Raw genomic sequence first — 22,393 nt, 5'->3', positions numbered from 1 at the left:
TTGATTCTGGTTTTTGGTACGATTATAAAAATGCTGTAATAAACAGTTTTATAATCTTGAGAAAAACAAAATTTTAAGCAGAAATACATATGATTTTGTATGTGTACTTTTTTTCTTGTGGTGGCAAAAACCAACAAAACTTATCATCTTAACCATTTTTAAGTGCACGATTGAGCAGTGTTAAGTATATTCATATTGTGATACAGATTGCCAAAACTTTTCATTATGTATCCTGAAACTCTTTACCCATATTATGCAAATATTATTAACCAACTTTTTAAAATGAAAGAGGTCAACAGAATTAATGCCAAAAATCTTAGGTCTTTTTGATATGCCTTTTTATACCAATAATGAAAATGTTTGCTTTAATTTTTTAAAAAACTTGATGTAGAGGATAGAAATAATTTATTAGAAATGTCTATGCTTGGCATATTATTATGACAGAGAAAGCAAGTAGTATACATAATAGGGTCCTAGGTTACATAACATAAAGTAGAGCTCAGTGTTCAATGAATCTTAGATACACAAATGTCCAAGCTAAATTCAGGACACACAGTTTCCTTAAGCTATGCAATAGCTAATGTGGTTTTGCAAACTTTCCATTTAACTTACGGTGTGCAAACCTAGCTCTTAATTTGTTCTCATTTTACTAGATCTAATACTAATAATGGTTGCACCAAAAATGCTTGCTTTTGATTCTCATGACAATTTTAGATAGTAAAATGCGATTATGGAGCTTTGCAAATAAGTGATAACGATCTTCCTTCACTAGTCACTTATAACTCAAGGGATATAATATTAAAATGAATAAAAGCTCTATTCTTTAATTCTCCCAAGTGGTGAACTTCCCCTAGAGTACGAATTAAACATTCTTTACAACTTGCTATCAATTATAATAATAAGTTTCCAAGAAAGCAATATATTTTTTCATTTCCTAATATGGGAAAATAACTTTAAAATTTTAACATCATATGAAGAAATATGAAGAATATTTAATGTACTCCTGAATTGCCATAACACAATTTAAAAAACTAACCTGTTTGAAAATAAACCAAGTTTCAAAATTTCATCTGTTACATCTTCAATGAAACTCAGATACAACAGTTCTTCTTCACTGTAAAAGGAAGGCAATATACGGCATAAAAATTATTCCTTACTTATTCTGAAAACTGTAAGAAACATTAGTACCTAATTAGAAATATCTATCTCTACCATTACCAATGTACTTCTATCTCATATTACTAAGGGGAATATTACAAAACAAACATGTCTACCAACTCAAATTATGCAAGGATAAATATTTACTAAAGGTGATGACCTAATAGAGTAAAATTTCACACATATCTGCAATATCCATAGCAGTAAAAAAGAAGCAGAATTAAACAACACAAAAAGAAAGCAACAAAGGACAAGGGGCAATCAAATGCAATCCACTGGGAGCAAGCACTCCCGAGGAATGTTTTAAATTTCCTCTTGCTCCTGACCAGGTCCAGCAGCAGAGGTGCAAGTCCCTCTGCAAAGTATTTGCAAGAAGGAAGAGGAAAGTTGTCCAGAGAAGCAGGAGCTTCAGCTAAGAAGTCCTCTCCTAGCCCTAGGCCAGCATCTTGTTTTAAGGTTGAGAAATTTACTAAGCAGAAAAATTTACTTTTTCTCTCAAAACGTTTGGAGATGAAAAATTCTCATAGGAAAATGTGTGAACATAAATCTTGTGGTAATTTTTAACTACTTGAACACACTTCTCTATTATAACTATATTTTAGTAGCTATTACAAGAAAATTAGGATATTATTGTACGTTTGATTTTAATCAGCTGAAATTAGTGAATTAATACCAAATGTAAGTAGCAAGTAACTAAATTACTGAATAAGCAAATATAAGGGAAGAGTTAATAAGCAAATCAAATAATAGATGTAAATGTTTAATAAAAAGTTACACTTTCAAACTGATTCACAGGGTCTTGCTTATTTAAAAACAGCATATTTCAAAATAAACAAAATTTTATAAATTATTTTCCCTAAAAAAAGTAACGTAAAACAACATTAAAATCTACAAGTAAAATATCTGCAAAGAACTGCTGAGGTTAGAAACCTCTGGAAAGAGTATCCTGAACTATTAAAAGTCTGCATTTCTCTAAAACTCTTCTTTATTATTTTATTATTTTTACTTATAAAATAAATAAGAATCATGGATACTAATTATTAAAAAGTATCAGGTATTAACTTAGGGACAAATTTCTACTGGAGATAAAAATGACGTGATTGATAATTATTCCAGAAAGTTGTTATTATTTCTCAAATAAATTTGAGAAAATTATTCAGGTCATTTTCTCAAATTTAGTATGTATTATACAATTGATATCCCAAAGCTGGTTGTAAGACAGATTAGTGTTCACAGATGAATGGATAAAGAAAATGTATATATACACCATGAAATACTATTCAGCCATAAAAACAAATAAAATCATGTCATTTGTGGCAACATGGATGGAACATGGATGGATGCTGGTGAAATAAGCCAGCAACAGAAAGTTAAACATCGCATGTTCTCACTCATATGTGGAAGCTAAAAACAGTTGATTTCATAGAAGTAGAAAGCAGAACAGAGGGTACTGGAGGCTGGGAAGGGTAGATGGGAATGAGGGACAAGGTGAGATTTGCTACAAGATACAAAATTATAGCTAGATAGGAGTAAGTTCTAGAGTTCTATACCACTATAGGATGACTACCATGGTTAACAATAATACATAGTTTCAAAGAGCCAGAAGAAGGATACTCAATGTTTCCAACACAAAGAAATGATAAAATGTTTGAGATGATGGATATGCTAATTAAACTGTTCTAATCACTGTACAGTATATGTATCAAAACATCACTAGGTACTCCATGAATATGTACATTTATTACTTGCCAGTTTTAAAAAAAGAGATTATTGTTCAATCCTGACTTATTTAATAATGGTTTCTATGATTCTTAATCCTTGATTCCACTATGCAAAACGAAGAGGTAAAAAAGATCTTACTCAGAATAGATTTTACTAGTTGAAGGGGGCTTCAGGGAATACTGACACACTGCCCTAGAAAGAGGAAGTTAAAGTAGTTGAGCAAAACAGTGGTTGGCATACAATAAGTACTCAATAACACTGTATATTAGTACAGACTGAATATCCCTTATCTTAGATGCTTGGAACCAGAAGTGTTTCAGATTTTGGATTTTGGAATATTTCCATTATATACTTAGTAGTTGAGCATCTCAATCCAAAAATCTGAAATCCAAAAATGCTCCAATGCGCATTTCCTTTGGGCATCATGTCGGATTTTGGAGTATTGTGAATTACGGATTTTCAAATTTGGGATGCTCAACCTGTAATTACATGTTTCAGCAATTTTTAAAGCACTCTCATACCCATATCTAATTTAATCTTCTAAACAACCCAGTCAGGCACGTTGGCTGTGTATTATTTTTCCCATTTACTGATGAGTTCACCAAGGGTCAGAAAGGCTAAGTAACTTTCCAAGGTTAATGTTAGTAAGCAGCAAAGACAGGTTTTTAAACTACTTTTCTAGTTATAAATTCACAATTCTTTTTAAAACTACACTACGGCACTTCTCTAGTATAAACAATGACAATTTGACTAAGGTTAATGTACAGATAATGCTGGATATAGATACATTACTATGAAAATATTTTTAAAGCTGGTCATCATGATAAATTTTGTTATTATTCAGTTATGTTACCAATAATTAATTTGAAGCTAAATTTTATTCACGTATACTCAATTATATTATTCTACTTTACTTCTTTTAGAAAGTATTAGAAAAGATGAATATTCCTTTCCTTAAGTCATTCTTAATATTCAATGAAGACTGGCTCAAGAGCAGCTTATATTAACAAATAATAAGTTATATGTGTTGAAACGCCAGAAATTTCAAAGACAGGGAAGTTAACAATGAACTCTCCATGGCCTTAGCAGGTGAGATCTCCCTAGCAAAGGCCTGAGGGAGAAGCCAGAGCCTGAGGGGATTCTGTGTATTTCCCTAGTGGTCTGCTACATAACACCTTATTCTTGCCCTCTTTTTAATCTCTACTCTTTCCTTCCTTCTACCCCATCCATCGGCATTTCATATCCATTATCTGACACTGGAAATACATTTGACAACTGAAACTATCGACACATCTTTTAGGTTTTCTGCTACCTGCTAATTAACATATAATATTCCTTAATTACTCAACATGATGAGTAGTTTTTAAAGAGTGCCTCCATTGCAGTGAGCTCAGACCGCACCACTGCACTCCAGCCTGGACAACAGAGAGAGACTGTCTCATAAATAAATAAATAAATAAATAAATAAATAAATAAATAAATAGTGTCTTCATATAGCACAGATTGGTCAAGCACTAGGATATGATGAATATTCAAAATCACAAATTATGACTCCTCAAATGGTAAAGCTCTTCAGTACTATTTGTGGCATGTAAACTGGTTAGCATCACTGCCAGAGGACTTGCCTTGGGGAAAATCATTTTTTTAATGAACAGTGATAATAAATAATACAAGTTGGTGTAGCTTTTTCCTTTACTAATGAATTAGCAAAATTAATTCATTTCAACTTTTACTAAGCACTTAAATTTGTAAAATTTCCTTGGTAAAACTAAAACTGTTATTGAATTACATAACACCAAAATAGATTAGAGAATGCAACTGAATAGTACTTATGTGGCAAATACTATATGTCTGTTATACAACAAGGCAATTAAAGACAGTTGAAATTATTTGTCCTGTGAACTGTTTACCTTGGTGAGGAATGCTGAAGAGCATCATCCTTAATCTCATCCCATGTTGAGTCATGCCCTTCTAAAGGTAAAGGAGCTATTTTTTCTTTGGCATCATATGCCACACAATTAGATGCCTGGGGATGCAATAAAAAAATCTTTATTTTGGCTTAAAAATACATTACAAAAGCAGAAATAAAACATAGCAAATTTTAAGTGAACAGAGATATCCAGTAGACAAAAATTATACAGTACAACAAAGAATATTTTAGAATAATTTTTCTATCCATCCAGTACTTTTTTCTTAAAGATAAAATGACTTATTTCTTATATTTTAATGATTGGCATTTAAATGACATTAAGAAATTGCCACAAATAAACATATAAAGGGAAAAATGAAGCAAATTTTCAACTTTTAAGTAAGTTTGAGGGAACAAAATATCATTATTCAGAAATTCAAATAGTTCATCTGTTTTAAATGCCAACATGTCAAATATATAGAAGCAGTGGTAGCGCTGGCAGCATGAACAATAATATTAACAAACAAAAATAATGGCAGCTTACTTTTATAGACTCCTTACTATGCACCACAAACTGTGCCAAGCATTTACTCGCATCATTAGATTCAATCTTTACAATGACAATTTATGTATAGTGCTTTACAGTTTTAAAGGTGCTGTTAAAATGTGGACCTACTGCAGTTAATACTCTACCGGCTTCTTCAAGTCAAGTACTGATGGCACTGACTATGGAATATGGGGACACACATTTTCTTGCAGGATTGTAAATAAATATTTTTCGTGTTTATGTAGTTATCTGCAGAGCTAACTCTTTCCAAAAATTTCAAGCTAGTAATAGCTATCATTTATTAAGCCCTTACCAGGCTAAGCACTTTGCCTACATCATTTACTCCTCCTAATAATCCTGCAAGTTAAGTACAGTTTTTCTAGATGAGGAAATTCAGCTCTCAGAGGATAAGTGATTTGTCCTTGGGCCTTAAGTGGCAGGGCCCTATGGCCCTATGTCAAACAGCGATTAATGGCTGAGATGGAAAACTACCACCTTCTACCCATTTTCAGAAGGGAAGGGGGAAAGTTGAGTATGATTATATTTTATTCTTCTATCTCTGGATCTGTGTTTGACATTTTAATAGACAAACCATTTTTATAAACAACACATTTAAGTCAGGACACAAGTGCAAGACTGACACTCCAAAAATAAAACAGACTCAAAGTTGCAATATTTTAAAAGAAATGATGCTAAGAATTCAAAATATAAACCCTGTAATAAACAGCTTTATGGTCTAGAAAAAGCAGAGGCAAACATAAGAGAGTAACAGTTACTTATTCTTATAAAATGTATAATTTCCAATTATATAATATGTGGCAATTCTTTACAAAAAAAAAAAAAGGTATAAAAACTCAACTTCTGCACTACTCTGCTGGCTCCTCTAGTAATCCAGGTCTGCATCTTTGAAAACAATACTTAAGGTATTTTACTGATCCTTCCATCTGTCCAGCCAGCCAACCAATCATCTAGGAAAGATGTTAGTAACAAATGACTTCCAAGATTTGGCAGGATCCACCTGGCCATTCAGAGAGAGCTATAACCATTTGTAAATAGGCAGACCTTCTGTATACTGGCTATATCATGTATGATAAGTGCCACCAACAGATTATTCTTCACAGTCTAAATAGCTGTACATACTCTATTTAAAGAAAAACATCTGTAATTCAAATGTAGCAATACTAAAAGACTTCATACTTATTACCTGCTTTATGTTCATTTCTGAATCTGTCATGTTTTTAGTCTCAGCTGTCCCCAACTCAGATTTAAAGCTGTAATAATTTAAAATAAATAATTGTTAATCCTTCAAAATATAAGCACTGTGGTAACAAGGTTTACTGGCTAGAAAAAATAAACTCAAAAAGAATGAGATCCATCTATTCTTATAAAATACATAATTTTGAATTATTTGATTTTATTTGATTAAATATCTGCAGACTCATCTGATATCACTGTACCTCTTATCTATATCCAAAGAAAAAAATACTAATCTTGTTTTTACTTTCTAAAGCAACTAAAACCTACTGCCAGATAAATTGTTTATGTAATACTAGAAAAACAATCACAATCACAAATCTGCTAAATCTCAAAACTTGACAAGATTTGTTTTTTTCTTTAGTCATTTGGCAAACTTTTATTGAACATTCATCTTGTGCCAGGCACTATTGTATTTGAAAACATTATTGAGGCCAATTATACTTAATTTCCAGAAATTATCCCAATTTAAAATTACTCTTGGCAGTTGTTGCTATGAAGACTGGCCTGAATATCTGCAGGGAATGGAGCAGAGGGTTAGATGGATAAAGGGTTAGTTTCTTCCCCTCTATAGCCCATTGTTTCGCCACTTTTAACATGAATCAATATGCATATTTCCACAAATGCTGTCTGATGACATATTTTAAGAATTCTCTGAAAGTATAATATTTAAAAACATACACAATTCTTGAACCATGCTTGAAATAATAAAATATGTAATTCATACGCATAAGGCGCTTGACCAGTTTAATAGCTATTTTTCAGCAATTACTCTGATAGTTCTAGTGATACACGGAAAAGGAAAAGTCACATTCATCTCATTCCAATCAAAAGGGCACTATCTTAAGGCTGGCAGCAGAAAACAAGGAATATTAATTCATTAATTTTCATTTAATTTCCTGAAGGATTTACTATTGGTTGCTGATGTGTCATACCTTAATTCAGTCTGGGTTTCAGCTTCTATCCGTTGATCTGTAAAATCCTTTTTTCTTTTGGCAGGTGTATAATAGCGATACTGTGACAGGAAAGATTTTGCTTCTGTTTTTAAAGTGCGAGGAGTGAATGGCAATTGTTTGTTAGAAAAGAGTTCAGAATGTTTATCCAAAAGATCCCCACTGGGTGCTTTCGAAATGACTAACTGAAACCGGTGGGAATTTGGGAACGTGCTTCTGGGCCTTCTGCCATACAGGGTTCCAGAGCCCGGTTTCCGGGGCCCGGAGGCTGCATAATCCATGCTGGACGGGGAGGAACTGGAGTTCTTCTCAGGACCATTTGTGATGACTTTATCGGATTTATGTAGACTTAGGTGTAGTCTCTCTGAAGAGGGTACTAGTGACCTTGCAAAGGATGAAAATCCATTCATTTCTTCTTTTAACATGTCATCCTCAATTTTCGGTTCGCCTGAGGGCTAAGAACATTTGATATGACAGTCATCAACTGCATTACAAATTCATGTAATTGGGGATTTTGAGACTATACATTAAAAAAATGATAGCCTCAAGGGTTTACAAAATTAACTGATATGTTCCTGAAGATGTTAATATTTTATTTGAAGTTCTAGTCAAGTATTTAAACTAAGATATTAACATTTAATTCCAAATATAAGTAGTAGAGCAATCAATTTCCTTTCTGAAACTAAAAAAAAAAACGAATAACATATCTATATTTGGGATCTTAAACTTGCATATTAAGATCCATTGGGAGATCTCAGTTTTATCTGAAAGTTTCCACACAAATTGTGAGCACCAATGCCCTTCTCAACCACTATTAGTGGCATCATCCTCACTGTCCTGTCTTGTCATTATTGGAGAGTGCAGTGTAAGCCATCCCCTCTGTGATGTTAAGCCTTTAAAGAAACGAAAAGGAACTTCTCCTCATAATGTATGGAGCCCTGATTTAGGTAATTGATAATTTAAATATAATTAATAAATATTCATTCCATAATAATTTCATATATATTTCTCAACTTCTTTTCATTGGGGTGGGGGTAATACTTTGAAAAGGGAGGCGGCATTTTGACTTGCTCCATTTCTTTTTGGCTTCATTTTAGGAAAACCATTTCTACAGGTTATTTGTAAAGTCTAAAAACACAGATAATATTTTATTGTTTTATAAACTGAAAATGTCTAAGAAGCTTTGCCTATGACTTCAGCCCTTACAGACACATCTGTATATCCTTTGCAAAACTCTGAGGCACTTTCATCAGGTAGAGGGGAAATTACATGGAGGTTACAGAAATTGAGGTTAAAAATCGCTAGGATTTAGCCAGTTATATCTGTCTTATTACCTCATTGGGAGGAATAACAAGGGGAAGGTGGACAAGTTGAGTAAGGAAAAAGCCAAGTGCTTCCTGTATGCAAGGTACTGCTCTTGACATTGAATAGAAGAGGAATAATAAGAACTTCTATCACTGCTACTAATATGTATGGTGTGCTTACTATGTGCAAGGTACTGTACTAATTTTCATGTATAGCTCATTTAATCCTAACATCAACTTCTGAGTGGTAGTACAATTATTACCCTATTTTATAGATAAAAACACTGCTCTGAGGTGCAGAGTCTCACAGATTTGAACAGAGGCAGAGCCCATGTTCTTTGCCACTTTATCATATTGTCTACTTAAAAACTTATTTGAAAATTATATGATTTTAGATTTTTTTTACAGCATAAAAAATTTTAAACTGATTTTAACTCTTTTTCTGGGAACAAATAAGTCAGCTAACCTAAAGTGCTGATTTATCAAAGCAAAAAATTGCAGATAACTAGACATTGTGACTACTACCTAAAATATGTCAAATCACCTTTCCTTTCCAACTGTTTTATAAACTTATTCCAAATACAAGACAAAATTACTCAAAGCAAGTAAGTATGCCGGCATTAAATTTTGAGTCACTAGGGTACTATTTGGTAAATGACTTCAAGATGTCAGTTTTTATAAGTAGTCCTAAATGATACTCACACTACAGCTTACGTACCAGAAGAGTTTAGCTCCCAAAGAAGAAATTTCTAAGTACAGTAAATTTCTTAGTAAAGTACTAAGTAAAAATATCCTATAGGGTAATTAATTAATAAGCACAGGAATTATTTACACTTAGAAGAACAGCACAAACTGAGACCAGAGGAAGGAGAAAGAAATGCATAAGGCATTATGATTGCCTGTAAAGAAATGTTATCAGTAATGGTTATTTAATAAACAAAATGAAACACTGAAGAAAGTCCTTTTAAAAGGTAGAAGTATATGTTAAGCTATCTCTCTGAAATGGGATGGAAAAATTGCTTCCAAACTTATTGAAAGCATGAAACTTTTCCCATTTTTGTATCTTATAATTTCTACCATGTATCCTATTTTTTCTTTCCTTGGAAACCAGTAGACTACAGTATAAAATCCACTGTACCAATCTGCATCTTGTTTCCTTTAGCTATGAATATCAGAAAACCTGGATAAAGATACTTGTGCAGAATATATGTAACACACTGGTAGAATCCCAAAACATGAACAGCAGATCACTGTAAAGTTCTGAAATCAGAAAAGGGTTCATCAATTATGTGCCAATGGAGCAAAGAGTCTGGTGGTACCCTGAACACTCACTTTCTTATGTCATTCTTAGTTTATGAGGTTTCTTGTGCACTGTTCCTGTGATTTCAGGATTTATGTAAAGTAATAACCATAACATAGTTTATATACTCATCATACTTTCATGTCAAGAATTTTACAATACAGAACTCAGTACTAAATCAATCTTTTTTAAGGATGTCAGAAGACATAATGTACAATAATTTTCCAATTGTCAGATTTTTAAACACTTGAAGAGTCAATTCAATTGTAGAATTGGATGGGTATAAATTATTTTAAAATCTAACATCTGTTTGCAAAAAAGTTTCAAATTATATTTTATAAAACAAATATAGCTCTTGATTTTCACTATTTTGTACTGTTTTTAAAAAGTTTCCCAGATTTTTTTTTTTTTAATCTTACTTTGTTGCCCAGGCTGGAGTGCAGTGGCCTGATCATGGCTCACTGCAGCCACGACTTCCTGGGCTAAATTAATCTGCCTGCCTCAGCCTCCTGAGTAGCTGGGACAACAGATGCACACCATCATGCCTGGCTTTTTTTTTTTTTTTTTTTGTAGAGATGGGGTTTTGCTGTGTTGTCCAGGTTGGTCTCAAACTCCTGGGCTCAAGTGATCTGTCTGCCTCAGTATCTCAAATTGTTGGGATCACAGGTGTGAGCCACTGCTCCCGCCTCTTTTCTAGATTTATTCAGAAATATAGATCACACCCACATATTCACTTAATCTTAAAAGCACACAGTAAGTGCTACACCAGTGAAGCAAATGAGTAGTATGGGAGCATTGACTAAGTAGTGAATGACTCAGAGTTACAGGGTGAAGACTGGAAGGGCTTAGGAGGGTTCTGAGGGTGACAGCATGTGAGTCAGAGTATGAGAGAAGAAAAGTGACAAGAGAATTGGGCAATTATCATAAAAGGTTTTTGATATATGACCTTTATAATGTATATAAAGGGCTAATACATTCAGAGGTTAAAGCCAGCATTTTAACTATAGCAGGCTTTACAGTGAATACAAATTATAACCATAACAGGTGTCTGTTAACCATAACACCCATTCAATTATCAAAATATACTGACCAAAATGAGGCTCTTAAGACAATCTGAGTGTATCTAAAATATTTATTATCAGGGCTTATCAAAAATGTAGGCAAAGTGCAAGTTACTATGAATTCTAAATGGAGTCAATAAAAATATAGATAAAATAATAAATTAACAACTTTATGGAGGCAAAAAGTTATATAGGGTTATAGTTGCTATTGGAAAAATGAAAACATCTAACATTTACAGAAATATATTAAAATATATAATATGTAAATAATATATATTTATATTTTTACTTTATTATAAATATAATAGATATATAAAATATATTAAAAAGATATATTAAAATATATGATTTGTATTTTCAAGAAACCCCATTCTTATCTCAAAATATAATTAGTAATTTATGCTCATGCTGAATAATAGAAACAAATTTTACATTTTCAGTTAAAAAGTACAATCGCTAAAAATGAAAATACACCTGTGATTCAAACATTGAGTAACAGATTCCCAGATAGCAAAGTATAATACAGAGCAGATAACAGATTTATTCTAAAGGAAGCAGCTCTATTCCTGTTCTTTTTATCTATATAATAGCCCTGGGGCTCTCAATCATATTCACTGCTTCCCCTGATGACTCCTAAATCTATTTTCAGCCCAGACCTCTTTGCTGACACAGATGCTTATATCCAAGTGTCTATTAAATATACTAGATGTTCCAAAAGCATCTCAAATCAAACACAGCCAAACAATAAACTCCTATCTCTTATTACCTCCAGCCCCAAAGAAAACCTGCACCTCATCCTATTATATTTCTGTGAATGATATATTACTATTCTCCTAGTTGCCCAAGGCAGAAACTTAGGATTTTAACTCCTGCCTCTTGCTCTTCACATCATCCACTCAGTCACCAAGTCCTGGAGATTCTACATTTTTTTTTTTTTTGAGATGGAGTCTCACTCTGTCGCCCAGGCTGGAGTGCAGTGGCACAATCTTGGCTTACTGCAATCCCGCCTCCTGGGCTCAAGCGATTCTTCTGCCTCAGCCTCCCGAGTAGCTACGAGTACAGGTGCACGCCACCATGCCCAGCTAATTTTTGTATTTTTAGCAGAGACAGGGTTTCACCATATTGGCCAGGCTGGTCTCGAACTCCTGACCTTGTGATCAGCCCACCTCAGCCTCCCAAAGTGCTGGGATTACAGGCATGAGCCACCACGCCTGGCCGAGATTCTACTTTCTAATTATCTCTTAAATGTATTCCTTATGCTCTCTCTGCTGTCATAGAATCATGTCTTAATTAGTGCTTCCCAGATTACTGCAGCTGTCTCGTAACTGTCCTCCACTGTTGTCGGTGTAGTCTGTATAGTGTCAGTATGATGACATAACTTCCCAACTAAAAACTGGTCTATGGCTCCCAGCATTTCTCAAGGAAAAAAATCCAGACTTGTTATTACGGCCTTGGTATTTGATAAGCAGAGCTGTCAATCTGGCTTTTGCTCAGCAGTCCATAGCTTTGTTTTAAACCACATCATGTGTGCTAGGGGCAGAAAACAAAGCTCTTAAGAGATCATGCTTGAGAATCTGGGATTCTCTCAATGGCTACTCCTCAACTAGATGATTTGCAAGGAAACTTCCCCATCCTGAACCCTGGCACTGAGTTGAAGGAGACTGCTGGCCTTCTAATACCAACTCTAACAAACTCAAAAAGGAGAGAGTGGGGAAATCTAAACATTAGATATTTATTATTAAAGAACTGTTATTAATTATTTTTTTTTTTTGAGACGGAGTTTCGCTCTGTCACCAGGCTGGAGTGCAGTGGCGTGAACTCAGCTCATTGAGACCTCTGCCTCCTGGGTTCGATTCCCCTGCCTCAGCCTCCCGAGTAGCTGGGACTGCAAGTGCGCACCACCACTCCTGGCTAATTTTTTTCTGTATTTTAATAGAGACGAGGTTTCACCATGTTGGCCAGGATGGTCTTGATCTCCTGACCTCGTGATCTGCCCACCTCGGCCTCCCAAAGTGCTGGGATTACAGGTGTGAGCCACCACGCCCAGCCTGTTATTAATTTGTAAAGCACAATAGTATTGTTGTGGTTTTAAAAGTCTATCTTTTAGATATATACTCAAATATTTATGGATAAAATTATATGGTGTCTGGGGTTTGCATCAAAATAACCTAGGAGAGTGAGTGGGCATATAGGTGAAATAACACTGGCTCTGAGCTGATCATTGCTACAACCTAGGTGATGGGAACATGTGGGCTTATTATACTATATTTTTGTAAATGCTAAGGTTTTCAAAATTTAATAGTTCAAAAAATGAAACCACACATAAAAATAAAACAAACTTACTGTTTCAGCTGAGAGATAGAGATGGAAAGAACACAGCTCTCACCATTACAAGAAAAAAGCTGAACAATCTGCACATTAATGATTTTTCTTGAACTAATGAGAGAACTGAGGTCACACAGCAAACAACTAACCTGAAATCTGGAGAGAGATAAGTATCCAAGCACTTGCTTACTTGGGAAAGATGCCATGGAATGCCACATAAATTGATAAGATTATGCTATAAATATTTGTTAATTTCCTAAAGACTGAGTGTGGACTAGTGATGTGCTCAGGTCTGTACTGGACCTGAGGGCTTGGGGAGTTTGTACCTCTTGCAGGTTTTTCCTCCAGGAAACCTACTTGAAGCTTATAGGGAAGAGCAGAGAGAATCCCTTTCTCACCTTCTCTTGGTGTGGCTTGGGGAGAGAAACAGCAGTCACTGTGGAAAATCTTCCCAGCTTATTTTCCCATTCTCTTTTAAGGAACAAAAACCTTAATCTGCAGGGGAAAATATCCCTTCACTTTTGCCACATAACAGAATCACAGAAGTGACATCCTATCATCTTTGCCATATTCTACCGGGTAGAAGCAAATTACAGGTCCTACCTGCACTGAAGAGGAGGGGATTGCTTAAGGGTGTGGGTCACTGTGGGGGTGTGGTCTTCAAATTTTGTCTACCACATTGAGTCAAATAGAAGGCATGAAATAAGAAGCCAGAAATAAAAACATATTAAATGCCTCATTAAAAAGACAATGATTATCACAGCACTTTGGGAGGCCGAGGCGGGCGGATCACGAGGTCAGGAGATCGAGATCATCCTAGCTAACATGGTGAAACCCCATCTCTACTAAAAATACAAAAAATTAGCCGGGCACGGTAGCAGGCGCCTGTAGTCCCAGCTACTCGGAGGCTGAGGCAGGAGAATGGCGTGAACCCGGGAGGCAGAGCTTGCAGTGAGCCAAGATAGCGCCACTGCAGTCTGGCCTGGGCGAAAGAGCGAGACTCTGTCTCAAAAAAAAGAGACAATGATTATCAGATTGAATAATCTTACCCACCAAATACTAACCTAAAACACTGAGATTGGCAAGTGATGTTTAAAAAAAAAGAAGAAGAAAACATTAAGATCAAAAAACGGAAAATGATATACCAAATAAATACTAGTCAAAATAAAGCTAATTTAATTATATCACTATCAGAAAATATTAATAGAAAAAGCATTAAGGTAAAGAAATTCAAAGCACAGTGATAACAGGTTCAGTTCACCAAGAAACTACCTCCTTCAGGATTTTCTGAATCTATATTCTGTATCTCTAATATCTCTAATGTAATAACATGCATTCAAAATATATAAATCAAAAATTAATAGTACCACGACGAGAAATAGCTAACTACATAAGTATGTGGAAAATTTATCTCAATAACTGATATATTAACCAGACAAAAATAATCAATATGATATAAAAGATTTGAACATCTGGAAAATACAAAGTTTAATGAATATACTATATATTAAATACTACATGCAAAAACTATAGAATATATTTATTTTCAAACATATAATGACAGGACATTTTTAAAAAATTGTCCACCTACTGGGACATAAAACAAGTGCTCAATAAATTTCAAGAAATGGATATAATATAGATGTTTCCTAATCACAATACAATTAGGCTAGAAATCTGTAACAAACAGATACTAAGGAAAAAGCAGATATAGAGATTAAGAAACAGTTCTAAATGATTTCTGGGTTAAATAAAAAAACATAATGAAAATTGTAGGCCGGGCATGGTGGCTCACGCCTGTAATCCCGGCACTTTGGGAGGCTGAGGCAAGCAGATCACTTGAGGTCAGGAGTTAGAGACCAACCTGGCCAACATGGTGAAACTAGACTCTACTAAAAATACAAAAATTAGCTGGGCATGGTGGCAGGCACCTGTAGTCTCAGCTACTTGGGAGGCTGAGGCACGAGAATTGCTTCAACCCAGGAGGCGGAGGTTGCAGTGAGCCGAGATCGCACTACTGCATGCCAGCCTGGGCAACAGAGCAAGACATCAAAAAACAAAACAAAAACAAACAAAAAGAAAACTGTAAAATACTTCGAATTGAAACATAATAAAAATACCACATATCAAAACTTGTGGGACGCAGCTAAAGCTGTACTTGGTGGAAAATTTATAGCGTTAAAAATGCTTACACTAGCAAAGAAGTAAGGCTGAGAATTAATAAATTAAATAAAATTAGAGACAGTACAGCAAAATAAACCCAGAGAAAGTCAAAGAGGGAAATAAAGATAAACACAGATATTAACAAAACAGAAAACAAAATACAATAGAGAAGATTAACACAATAAAAAGTGTGTCCTTTAAAAAAACTGACTCAATCTCTGATGAGAATGATGAAGAAGAATGAAGGCACAAACAAACTACCTTAGGAATAACAAGGGGAAATAATACATATTCAGAAGAGATTAAGAGAATAGTATGAACAATTCTCTGCCAAAAATTTACATAAAATGAACAACTTCCTACATAAATCTGACATTGAAGTCATTCTATAATGACTTAAAAAATTGAATCAGTAGTCAAAAATCTTCTCATAAAGAAATACTTTAGGCCCAGACAATTTTAATGTTGAGTTCCATTGAATTTAAGGAACAAATAAACCAAATGTATACAAGCTAGTCTAGAGTACAGAAAGAAGAAATAGTGCCCAGTTTATTTTATGAGGTTAGCATAACCAGACACAAGGAGTACAAAAAAAGAAAATGACAGGCCAGTATCAATAACAGACAGATGCCAAAATTCTAAACAAAATATTAGTAACTAAGTCTAGCAACGAATAAAAAAGGTAATGTACCATGACTAAGTTCTGTTCACAACAGGAATGCAAAGTTGGTTTAACATTAAAGTTAATTGTTTGTAATTCATTACATTAACAGATTAAAAGAAGCTCAGCATAGTGGCTCATGCTTGTAATCCCAGCACTTTTTGGGAGGCTGAGGTGGGCAGATCACTTGAGGTCAGGAGTTTGAGACCAACCTGGCCAACATGGTGAGACCCCATCTCTACTGAAAATACAAAAATTAGCTGGAGTCGTGGTGGGTGCCTGTAATCCTAGCTACTGGGGAGGCTGAGGCAGGAGAATTGTTTCAACCCAGGAAGTGGAGGTTGTAGTGAGCCAAGATCATGCCACTGCACTCCAGCCTGGGCAACAGAGTGAGACTATATCAAAAAAAAAAAAAACAAAAAAACCTACAGATTAAAAGAGAAAAATTATATCATAATACCATCATTCCAAGAGATGCAAAAAAGCATTTCAAAAAATTAATAACCATTCAGGAGAAAGGGAAAAAAAAACTTCACAAACTAGGAATAGAACTTATTTAACCAGATGTTTGAAGGTATCACAAAAAACCTGTAACTGGGGTCTGCAAACTATAACCTTCAGGCCAAATCTGACCCAATGTCTTTAGTTAATAAAGTTTCAGCAGAACACAGCTATGCCCATTTATTTATGTACTGTCTATGTCCACCTTCCAATGGCAGAGTAGTTGTGACAGAGAGGCCTGAAAAGCCTCTTAAAATATTACTATCTGGATCTTTATAGGAACAATTTGCTGACCCTAAACTATAGTAAACAAAGTCAGATTGTACCACTAATGAAGTACTTTAGAAACATTTGCTTTTAAAAAATAAAAATACTATCTTACCTTTTGTAAGGTGTTAAAAAGTGACTTGGAATTATTTTTAGAATTGGCTCGTATTGCAGTTTTAGTTAATTTGAACTCTTTTTCACATCGTGCTAATTCCTTTTTGAGTTTCTCTCTTCGTTGTTGGTCTGCATCTAAAAGGGAAAACAAATCTTTCAAAATATGGAACAAAATAGAAAAATTGGTTTTTTGGTCTTGTTAGAGTAATAATTGGAACATTTTTCTTGTTAAAATGTTATGATATGTAAATAAAAATCCATTTATTTTCCTATATAGTTACTAACACATTTTAAAAATTATTTATTTCGCATGTGCCTCTAGATATTAACTAACACATTTAATTTATAGAAATTCTAAATGGATTAACTATTTAAATAATACAAACAATGTAGTGAGATTTGTGTAGTTACCAAAAAATAAAAGAATGCCAACAAGATATGACAAACTGGCCAAGCCTAAGGGCCTAAGAAGGCAATTCTTCGCAGTTATTCACAGAGATATGAAGGTTACAAATGCTTAACCATGTTATTTATGACTATGTAATCACCAAATACTAAGCTTCACAAACAAAGAAGAAATAAAGTCTTTCCTGACAAGCAAACGCTAAAGGAATTTGTTATATCTAGACCTAGTGTGTTAGGCTGTTCTTGCATTGCTATTAGAAATACCCAAGACTGGGTAATTTATAAGGAAAGAGGTTTAATTGGCTCATGACTCTGCAGGCTGTACAAGAAGCACAATGCCAGCATCTGCTTCAGGGGAGGCCACAGGAAGCTTCTGCTCGTGGTGGAAGGCGAAGAGGGAATGTGCATTTCATATGGCAAGAATGAGAGGGGAAGGCAGTGGGGGCATACACTTTTAAACAACCAGATCTTGCAAGAACCCACTCACTATCACAAGGACAGCATCAAGGGGGTGGCGCTAAGCCATTCATGAGAAATTCACAGACATGATCCAATCACCTCCTATCAGGCGCCAACTCCAACACTAGGGGTTACATTTCAATGTGACATTTGGGTGGGGAGAAAAACACAAACTACATCACCTAGCCTATAAGAAATGCTCAAGGAAGTTCTAAACATGCACACATAAGAATGATACTCACTACCATAAAAGAACACATAAATACAGAGGTTCACAGATCCTATAAAGCAAATACGCAATCAATACTACAAAGCAACCAGCAAACACCACCATGACAGGATCAAACCTCACATATCAATATTAACCTTGAATGTAAGTGGTCTAAATGTACCCACTTAAAAGGCACAGAGTGGCAAGAACCACTTTTTTATTTATTTAAAAAATAAAATAATATTTTACTAAAAAAAAAACAAGAGGCCTTGAAGTTCTACTAACTTCAAGAGGCCCATCACACATGTAATGACACCTATAGGCCTGAAGTAAAATGATGAAGAAAGACCTATCATGCAAACAGTAAATAGAAGAGCAGGGGTTGCTATTCTTGTATCAGATAAAATAGACTTTAAACCAACAGCAATAAGGACAAAGATGGGCATTACACAATGATGAAGGATTCAATTCCACAAGACTTACCTATCCTAGATGTATTTGCACCCAACACTGGAGCACCCAGATTCATACAACAAGTACTTCTAGACCTATGAAAAGATTTAGACAGCCACACATTAATAATGGGGGACTTCAACATCCCACTGGCAGTGTTAGATAGACCCTCAAGGCAGAAAACTAACAAAGAAATTCTGGATTTAAATTTGACACCTGACCAACTGGACCTAATAGACATCTATAGAAGAATATTCCACCCAACAACCACAGAATAAACATTCTTCTCATCTGCGTGTGGAACATACTCTAAGATCAACCACATGCTCAAAGACAAAGCAAGTTTCAATAAATGTAAAAAAATTGAAACCATGCAAACATATTTTTGGACCACAGTGGAAAAAATGTTAGAAATCAATACCAAGAGGATTCCTCAAAACCACATAATTTTACATGGAAATTAAACCAACTTGCTCCTGAATGACTTTTGGGTAAACAACAGAAGGTGAAATTAAAAAAAAAAAACTCTTTGAAATAAATAAAGACAGAAACACAACATACCAAAATTTCTGGGATGCAGCAAAAGCAGTGTTAAGAGGCAAGTTTACAGTGCTAAATACCTACATCAAGAAGATAGAAAGATCTCAAATTAACAATCTAACATTGCAACTAGAGGAAGTAGAATAACAAGAACTAATCCCAAAGCTAGTAGTAGAAAATAATTATCTAAAAGCAGAAATAATTGAAATTGAGATTCCAAAATCCATATAAATGTTCAATGAAACAAAAAGTTGGTTTTTTGAAAGGATAAACAGATCAACAGACTGTTAGCAAGATTAACAAAGATAAAAGAGAAGATCCAAATAAGTACAACCAGATATGACAAAGGCAACATTACAACAGATCCCACAGAAATAGAAAAGCTCCTTAGAGACTATTAAGAAGTCTTCTATGCATAGAAACTAGGAAATCTAGAGGAAATAGATAAATTTCTGGAAACATACAATTGCCCAATATTGAATCCAGAAGAAATTGAAACCCTGAAGAGACCAATACTGAGTTCCAAAATCGAACCAGTAATAAAAAAAAACCTACCAACCATAAAAAGCCCTGGACCGGACAGATTCACAGCCAAATTCTACCAGACATACCAATAGTTGGTATTAATCCTACTGGAACTATTCCAAAAACATGAGGAAGGACTCTTCCCTAACTCATTCTATGAAACCCAATCTATGAAACCAGCATAATTCTAACACCAAAATCTGGTAAAGACACACCAAAAACGAAAGCTATAGGCCAATATCCCTGATGAACATAGACACAAAAATGCTCAACAAATAGTAGCAAACTGAATCCAACAGCACATCAAAAAGTTAATAAACCACAATCAAGTAGGCTTCATTCCTGGAATGAAAGGCTGGTTCAACATATGCAAATCAATAAATGCGATTCACCATATAAACAGAATTAAAAACAAAAACCTTATGATCATCTCAACAGATGTAGCAAAAACCTTCAGTAAAATCTAGCAGTCTTTCATGATTAAAAAAAAAACCCTAAACAAATTAGGCATCGAAAGAACATACCTCAAAATAATAAGAGTCATCTATGACAAGCCCACAGCCAACATCATACTGAATGGGCAAAAGCTGGAAGCATTCCTCTTTTGAACTGGAACAGCATAAAGATGTCCATTATCACCACTCTTATTCAACATATTACTGGAGTCCTAGCCAGAGTAATTAGGCAAGAGAAAGAAATAAAACACATCCAAATTGGAAAAGTAGTAGTCAAATTCTCTCTTTCCTGATGATATGATTCTATAATTAGAAAACCGTAAAGATGCTGCCAAAAGGCTTCTTGAACTAATAAACGACTCCAGTAAAGTTTTAGGATACAAAATCAATGTGCAAAAATCAGTAGCATTTCTATACACCAATGATATTCAAGCTGAGAGCCAAATCAAGAACACAATCTCATTTACAATAGTTACACATACACAAAATAAAATACCTAGGAAAATATCTAAGGAGGTGAAGGATATCTTAAAGAATTACAAAATACTGCTGAAAGAAATCAGAGCTGACACACACAAATGGAAAAACATTCCATGTTCGTGGATTGGAAGAGTCAATATCATTAAAATGTCCATACTGCCCAAAGCAATCTAGAGATTCAACACTATTCCTATCAAACTACTAACATCATTTTTCACAGAAATTGAAAATACTATTCTAAAATTTATATGGAACCAAAAAAGAGCAGTCCTAAGCAAAAAGAACAAAACTGTAGTCATCACATTACCCAACTTCAAACTACACTACAAGGCTACAAGATGGATTAAAGATTTAAATATAAGACCTAAAACTATAAAAATCCTATAAGAAAACCTAGGATATACTCTGCTGGACATTGGTCTTGGCAAAGAATTTGTGACCAAGTCCTCAAAAGCAATTGCAACAAAAACAAAAATTGACAAGTGAGACCTAATTAAATTAAAGAGCTTGTGCAATGCAAAAGAAACTTTCAACAGAGTAAACAGACAACCAACAGAATGGGAGAATATATCTGTAAACTATGCATCTGACAAAAAACTAATATCAAGAATTGTGATGGCTAATACTGCATGTCAACTTGATTGGATTGAAGGATGCAAAGTATTGGTACTGGGTATATCTGTGAGGGTGTTGACAAAGGAGATTAACATTTGAGTCAGTGGGCTGGGGAAGGCAAACCCACCCTTAATCTGGGTGGGCACCATCTAATCAGCTGCGATCGAATATAAAGCAGGCAGAAAAACATGATGGGTTGAGGCTGGCCTACCCTCACAGCCTACATCTTCCTCCTGTGCTGGATGCTTCCTGCCCTCAAACATCGGACTCCAAATTCTTCAGTTTTGGAACTCAGACTGGCTCTCCTTTCTCCTCAGCCTGCAGATGGCCTATTGTGGGACCTTGTGATCATGTGAGTTAATACTTAATAAACTCCCCTCTATATATATATTCCATTAGTTCTATCCCTCTAGAGAACCCTAATAGAAGAATCTATGAAGAACTAAAAAAAAAAAAGAAGAAAAACAAATAACCCCATTAAAAAGTGAGAAAAGGACATAAACACTTATCAAAAGAAGACATACAAGCAGCCAACAAATAAAAATACTCAACATCACTAATCATCAGAGAAATGCAAATAAAATCACAATGAGATACTATTTCATACCAGCCAGAATGGCTATTACTAAGAAGTCAAAAAATAGTAGATGTTGGCAAGGCTGCGGGGAAAAAGGAATTATACACAGTTGTTGGGAATGTGAGTTCAGCCACTGACGAAAGCAGCTTGAAGACTTCTCAAATAACTAAAAATAGACCCACCATTCAACCCAGCAATCCCATTACTATGTATAAACCCAAAGAAAAATAAATCATTCTACCAAAAAGACACATGACCTCATATCCACCACAGCACTATCCACAATAGCAAAGATATGGAATCAACCTGAGTGCCCATTAATGGTGAATTGGATAAAGAAAATGTGGTACATATACAGGATGAAATACTGTATATGTGCAGCCCACGGAGGGCGAGCTGAAGCAGGGTGTGGTGTTGCCTCACCCAGGAAGTGC

General features: G+C 34.7%; 1 protein-coding gene across 19 annotated transcripts in view; it reads right to left on the bottom strand.

The window, feature by feature from the left end:
• SPATA7 (spermatogenesis associated 7) overlaps window positions 1-22,393 on the bottom strand; it is a 55,954-nt gene that overhangs the window by 4,216 nt on the left and 29,345 nt on the right. For 4 of the 19 annotated variants that reach the window (XM_054447744.2, XM_054447745.2, XM_054447740.2 and 1 more), the window contains 6 exons: window positions 17,241-17,374; window positions 7,526-7,998; window positions 6,541-6,607; window positions 4,791-4,906; window positions 3,019-3,072; window positions 1,037-1,114 (listed from right to left, as the gene is read on the bottom strand). In XM_054447744.2, coding sequence (XP_054303719.2) covers window positions 1,037-1,114; window positions 3,019-3,072; window positions 4,791-4,906; window positions 6,541-6,607; window positions 7,526-7,998; window positions 17,241-17,374 — 922 coding nt within the window. Of the gene's footprint in view, window positions 1-1,036; window positions 1,115-3,018; window positions 3,073-4,790; window positions 4,907-6,537; window positions 6,608-7,525; window positions 7,999-17,240; window positions 17,375-18,797; window positions 18,863-20,356; window positions 20,392-22,393 lie in introns of those variants that run through there. The other 15 variants (XM_054447753.2, XM_054447751.2, XM_054447752.2 and 12 more) reach the window with 9 other exon arrangements.

Source organism: Pongo pygmaeus, chromosome 15, assembly GCF_028885625.2.
Source record: "Pongo pygmaeus isolate AG05252 chromosome 15, NHGRI_mPonPyg2-v2.0_pri, whole genome shotgun sequence".
NCBI classification, from domain to species: Eukaryota; Metazoa; Chordata; class Mammalia; order Primates; family Hominidae; genus Pongo; species Pongo pygmaeus.
The sequence above is the reverse complement of the archived record's forward strand: the minus strand, read 5'-3'. Positions and strand labels throughout refer to the sequence as shown.